The 6,235-nt window shown below is 39.4% G+C and overlaps 1 protein-coding gene across 1 annotated transcript in view; it reads right to left on the reverse strand.

The window, feature by feature from the left end:
• Nucleotides 1–298: 298 nt before the first annotated feature.
• The window catches only part of tbkbp1 (TBK1 binding protein 1), a 68,878-nt gene continuing 62,941 nt past the window's right edge, over nucleotides 299–6,235 (reverse strand). The window contains exon 10 of the mRNA XM_005725811.1: nucleotides 299–6,140. Within this exon, the coding sequence (XP_005725868.1) occupies nucleotides 6,012–6,140 (129 nt within the window). The 3' untranslated portion in view covers nucleotides 299–6,011. The remainder of the gene's footprint in view (nucleotides 6,141–6,235) is intronic.

The raw sequence follows: 6,235 nt of genomic DNA on the forward strand, positions 1-6,235 counted from the left end.
TTCTAGTTTAGCTGCATTCTTATGTAAAGCCATAATTTACACTTTTGTGTCTACATTTTAACTGCTTTTTACACAGAAAACACTTATTTTATCATAGTTTTAAATTCCAGAGCAGTATTTGCACCTCTGAAGGTTTTTCTGTATCGCAGAAAAGCATGCAGTTTATCTTCACAACACCTGTAGCTCCAATGTGCAACTGGAGCTCTAAAATTAATACTGGTCAACGAAAACAGGATGTGAAATGGAGCTGAGGAAATGACATCACGGTGCGAGCATAAAGAAGCACGATCACACTTCATTTCAGTGCAAGTTTCAGTTTATTTAGTGGAATATTTACAAACAGAGAGATTGAGATGGAGAAAGAAAAGCGGTCTCTTTGTGTGGCTCTGTGGTTGTTTTCTTTGTGTTCATTAAACTTGTTGAATGCCAGCAGTGTTGCTCCACCACACATTACTTAAACACATAAATATTAGTTCTCATTAGTGTTGCAGAGAGTTCATTAGTGCCGAGGTCTCCATGTGCAATGAAGGTTTCGCATTTAGACAACCTGACTCACTCACACTAGTTACTCATGGGCAAGTGGAGCTACACGAGAACAGAAAACTGACTTGATTTCAGCTGCAGCTCTTTGCTGGACCTAGCTATGTGTCTCCTGAGTAAATCTGAAAGAAATTTAGACTGAGATTTCATGACAAAGAAATCTATTTAATCTTTAACGCTGGCAAAGCTGATCTTTTTGTCTGTCTTTGTTAGTCTCCTGAGTAAACCAAAGGAGCCAGTTTGCTGTTAAAACACGAGAAATAAGAAGAAAGCGCTATGATTTTAGCTTTTGACGTTGACTTTTTAAACCATGGCAGCTGGTGGAAACAAAAACCAGAAATTAAACATTTAAAACCCTGAACTTCACTCGGTGGGCCTCGGGGCGGCTCGTACATGCGCGAATGTGTTGTTGTGTGAACATCCGTGTGCATCGCATTGTGAACTCATGCAGGGTGTGATCATTCTGCACCGCTGCTGCTGGCCAAAACGTTTGTGGTTGAGCACAAGACAGCATGAACCACAGTGCAGCATCTTCCCATACATGACATGAACTACCTGCCAAGCAAACCCTCAGTTTTTGAAACGACAGGAAATTATTTTCTTTGGTTCTGAGCCAACATAGGTCCTCAGTCGTAAGAAAAAGTACACATCTTAGTGATTTAATCATGTTTTAACTAAAAGGGGACATATTATGCTATTTTGGACTCTACTGGAGTAACATTGCATGATTGACCCTTCATTAAAATTCACTTTATACTGGACTTCTATCTGAAACGATGCCATTACATCCTGTCCTGCACACTTTAAAGCAGCTTTCTGTTGATTGGCTGCCCCTCAAAAACTAAAGGTGCCTTGCTGAAATGCCTGAGCTTTCGGCTCGAAGGGATTTCTTGTACCTACACAGACCTCATTATTTGAAACTTTGGTTACATTTAAAGATGAACATCCACTATCCCATAAAAAAAAAGGATAAGCATAATAGGTCCCCTTTACATTAAAGTTTATCATGTACTACTGTACTGGTTTGCAGTTTTCTACTGCTGCACAAATACTTTATGATGCAACGTCGCATCATCTTCCTCCACAAAGACAAACAGCTGTGCATGTTTTGATTCTCGTGCCGTTGCTGAATTATCAGTCAAGTCGGAAAAAAATGTGTCAAAAAGTTTCTGTAAGGACCGAAACTTTAAGACAAACACAGGTTTTTCTCTGAAAGCTGCAACCGTGTTTTTGGATATCACTTGAATATAGAAAGTACCGCTACTTAGTGAGTAAAAGTAAGTAGTGAGTAAAGTTGTAGGGTAGTACTGGCATGTAACTCACATATAATTCATATTTAGTGTGGTGTTGATTAGGATTATGTGTATATACTGATTTACAGACACTCCAATTTGAAGTTGTTGAGTAATAGAGTACATGTTTCATTAGTATTACACACTTGCAAAAATTCTGTCTATACACAGCTTTAAATATTGTACACAGAGTGATATAGTTACAAACTGTACAGACAGTATATAGAATACTCTGGAGCCATGAAAGCCCTCTTCGATTTAATGGTCAAGAACTGCTCTGAAGTTACTGTAAACCTCAGGATGCAGTTTTAAAGGACAATTCTGGTTTATTTTAATTCAGTTCTTTTTTTAGCATCAATAAGTTTGTAATCACCTCCCGGTTCTTAAGAATCAGACTGGGCAGGAAACACAAGCTGTCATCAAATTTATGCAAGAATTAAGGAAATCTGCTACATGCACTCATTTTGAACTTCTCTGAACCTGACCATTTTCTTGTGAAATTCTTAATAGTTTTTAGGTTTTCCCCCAGGAAATTGGTTAGCAGAGGTGTTAAATAGAGCTCTCTTCTCCCCCCCACCTTGCTCCTATTTTAAAAAGAAAAGAAAGAAAATGAATCATCCATGGAATAAATTTGAACTACAAGATGACAATGACCTCGTCGCTGAAAGACCCCTGTTAACACCTCATGCAAACGACACAACAACACAGAGCATTTAAAGTAAATCAGACAGGTTTTTTTTTTACATTCAGTTTTAGATCAAGAAAATTCAAAAGTAACAAAGTTACAGAACCACAGCTTGTAACACACTCACGTCAAATGGAAGGTAAGGTCAAAGTGTAACAGATTCCTGTTTACGACAAGCTTTTAGACAATCAAGATGAGCTCAGACGACAGCTTGTGTTGCCGCTCGTTGGAGATTCCAGATGTGTACTATATGCATGCTTTCTTTATTTAAATACATTTTGAAAAAGGTGTGATAATGCTGAGTGACTGTTATCATAATGACTTTCTAACCTTGCTCTGCTCTCTTGCAATGCCAATAATAATAATAATCAATAAATAAAAATCTTCAGCACTACATTTAAAACACTTAAGCATTTTAAGTCTGTAGCAGTGGATGGTGACTTTTTCTGAGTTATAATTTCCACTTTAAAACAGCAAAAAAAGCATCATGAGTCACCCGATGCAAAAGTAAGGTGTGCTGGTAGATGTGTTTGAGTCTCATCTGGTGCAGTTTTTAAGGTTTGCTCGCTTGTTGGTGAGGCTTAGGCACCAGATCCACTTCATTTGGATTTGAAAGATGTGATTGTTTTGGATCAAATTTCTAATTTTACAGTGCTGAAGACGTTTATCAGCACAGTGACCGGCAGATTAGAGTCACTAACTAAAACATTTACATCCCCAGATCGATTAGCGAGTGTATGCAGGACGTTGCTTGCTGTTGTCAGTGGAAGTCGATCACAAAGAGGGCTTTTCAACAAAAACCTCCCTGTGATTGCTTTGGTCACTAATATACTGCTGTGGTCACTGGAGGATGCCAACTTCTCTAACTAACCACTTAGCAGTAACGAAACTTGAAAAAGTGCGACACAAAACAGAAACGGAGAACGTTTGCCTTCAAAGTAAAAGCTGTACTTTACCACTGAAACCGACACGTTTCAAATGACGCAAATTTTACTTTGAAGGCAAACAGCCTGATTCTCTGTTTTGCATTGCAGTTTTCAGTTCTGCTACCAATTACCAAGTAGTTGGCAAAGCTTTACAGACAAGTCTGTGTCTTCCATCCAAAGTAGACGAAGACGGCAATCTCCTGCACTCCAAGACAATCACGAGGAGGCTTTTGGTGTAGCGCTTTATATACCGTTTTGCAACCAATTTCACCGAGTGACTACCAGCAAGTACCTTTGATTTAACCTCTTCAGTTAGAATATGAACTTTGCAGAACTCAGCAGTGCAAACACATCTGTTAAAATTTAAACCTGGTGGTATGCTAATAAGTTAACTAGCTTGCTAATGCCTAAGAACTTTACTTTTGAGTCCTTCGCTAACGTTTTAAAAATAAATTTCAGTAATCAATTGAAGTCAGCTTATTGCATGCAACATTTAAAAAATGCCAGTGTTCAAATTATTGAGAAAACTGAGAGAGCTTGATTGATTAGTAAGATTCTTTGAATTTTCAGCAGTGAAGCAGATGATTGCAGGGTCATCAGAACCAATAATAAATGTTAAAACCTGATAAATTAAGAGGCAGGTGGTAATAAACCAGAGTCATCCTTTAAACGGGTACTTCTTTGATCCATTTGGAAAACTCTTTCCTCTAAACATTCACAGGAAACTCAAAGCATCCAGAGTTTGCAGTGATTCAGTGATTTGCTCAAGAGTGCGTCACATTATGGTACACGTCCATCATCATCCTGCGGTCACAGTCACTGCCCTGTGTGCTCTAATCTGCTGCGTTCCTCTCTTCAGTAACTTCAAACCGGTTGAGATGCATGGTTGGCTTTGTAGGGACATCCCCAAACGTTAGAAACTGCACATGTAACTGAAAGCCTCGGATTAGCTGACATCAGTGTAACTGTGTTTTTTTGTTTTTGTTTTCACTTTTTGTGTTCAAAAAGTTCAGGTCCCACAAAGAGATCTTGAGTTCCCTTGTGGTAAAAATTAAACACATGTATCAAAAGAAGAGTCTCGTCTTTGCTTAAACCCTGGAGAGATAACTTTGCTGATTGGCGATGGTGTTTTTGATGTCAGATCTCTGAGACAGTAAAAATAGTACACTAAAAAGCCTGCCACTTTTTCTTCAAAGCAGGTCAGATGTCTTGATCTCATGCAACCAGCTGTGTGTTTTAGTTTTTTGTTGGGCGGTCTGGGCAGTCGTGACATCAATCTTTTACGAAGGTCAGATCTCGAGGAAGACTGAGAAGAATCCCAGTTGATACTCTTTGTACAGAAAGTATCCCATTCGGTGGGATTTTGAGCTTTGAGTCTGCTGTATGTAGCAGCATGTAAGCACATGGGAAAGATTCTTTTTCACCAGCATGAGACATGTGGTGCGTTGACATTTGCAAAAATATAACTTCATATTTTTTGCCTTACAGATAGACAATATAAATAGTAAATTACATATTGAAAATATATATAGGGACTGAAAACTGATACATTGTATAGACTATGCTAACTGAAAGGGCTAAGATACGATTTGAACAGGCTGCAAGCATAAAAGGTATATACTGACTAAAATTTCCCTCCTCTTAAAGTACCTTCATCAGTGCCCCGCCCTGCAGGGCAATATCAAAACACAAAATTTGGAGCTTTCTGGCTCACTCAGACATCCTTTCTGATTCATGTTCTCCAGTTTGTCAGTTTTTTTCTCAGCAGATGAAATGAAAGACTGGAATGTTTTATACTTTCTTAACTGCCATACTTCCTTGTTTCAGAGAAGTGAAACTGGCATTTCCTTCCTTCGGTGTCAGAAACTTAAAACGACTTTCCCCGCATGCTTTCGTATGGCCCTCTGATCATCTCATTAGACCAGCTTCTACCAGGGCATTGTCCTTGGCACTTACTGCGCAGGGTCCTCTGTAAAATAAACTGCAGTGCGCGTCTGTGTGTATATGTGTGTGTCTGTGCGAGATAGAAAATTTCCAAGCAGGAATATTTAAAGCTAAGTGGTGAGAATAGTTGCACCATAGCTCCCTGAACTTTTACTGCTGGACAAACATTTTGGCATGCAGAGCCCCTGAACCTGCCAGTGTGCCTCTCACAATTTACTTTGCTAAATCAAATCCACACTTTAGCGGAAAAAGAAAAAAGAATAATAATAATAATTTAAAAAAAGACAACACAATACCCTAAATTGCCTGAACACTGCACAACAAGACTTTTAAACAAATAGCAGCAACCAGAGCCAGTGATTATACAGGCAGATCTGTCTTAAGGGCAATCAGTAAGGGACTCTGCATGTAGACTTATTTTTAAATTCCTCCAAAATAAAATAAACCTCTGCGCCACTTTGCATCTCTACCTATAGCGTCACACATACAGCAGCTAACTGGTTCACACCCTAAATGGATGGCTTGTTTGTGTACATTTGACTTCCTCTCTAGCCAGGTCTGCTAATCTCTCACATAATCTATAAGAAGAGAGCGCAGATGTGCGCGGGCTGGTTGCCATGACAATCATATCTTGCTGTTCTCCAGGTGGGAGTCGATGTGCTTGATGAGGGCATCGTCAGGGTAACCGACCGGGAATATCAGCTGGCAGAGAGGGCAGCTCCTCATGTCACTCTCTTCGGTCTCCATCCAGAGCTGCAAAACACACACACACACACACACACACACACACACACACACACACACACACACACACACACACACACACACACACACACACACACACACAC

The sequence above is a fragment of the Pundamilia nyererei genome, unplaced genomic scaffold (assembly GCF_000239375.1).
Source record: "Pundamilia nyererei isolate P.nyererei 1_Seehausen unplaced genomic scaffold, PunNye1.0 scaffold00017, whole genome shotgun sequence".
Lineage (NCBI taxonomy): Eukaryota > Metazoa > Chordata > Actinopteri > Cichliformes > Cichlidae > Pundamilia > Pundamilia nyererei.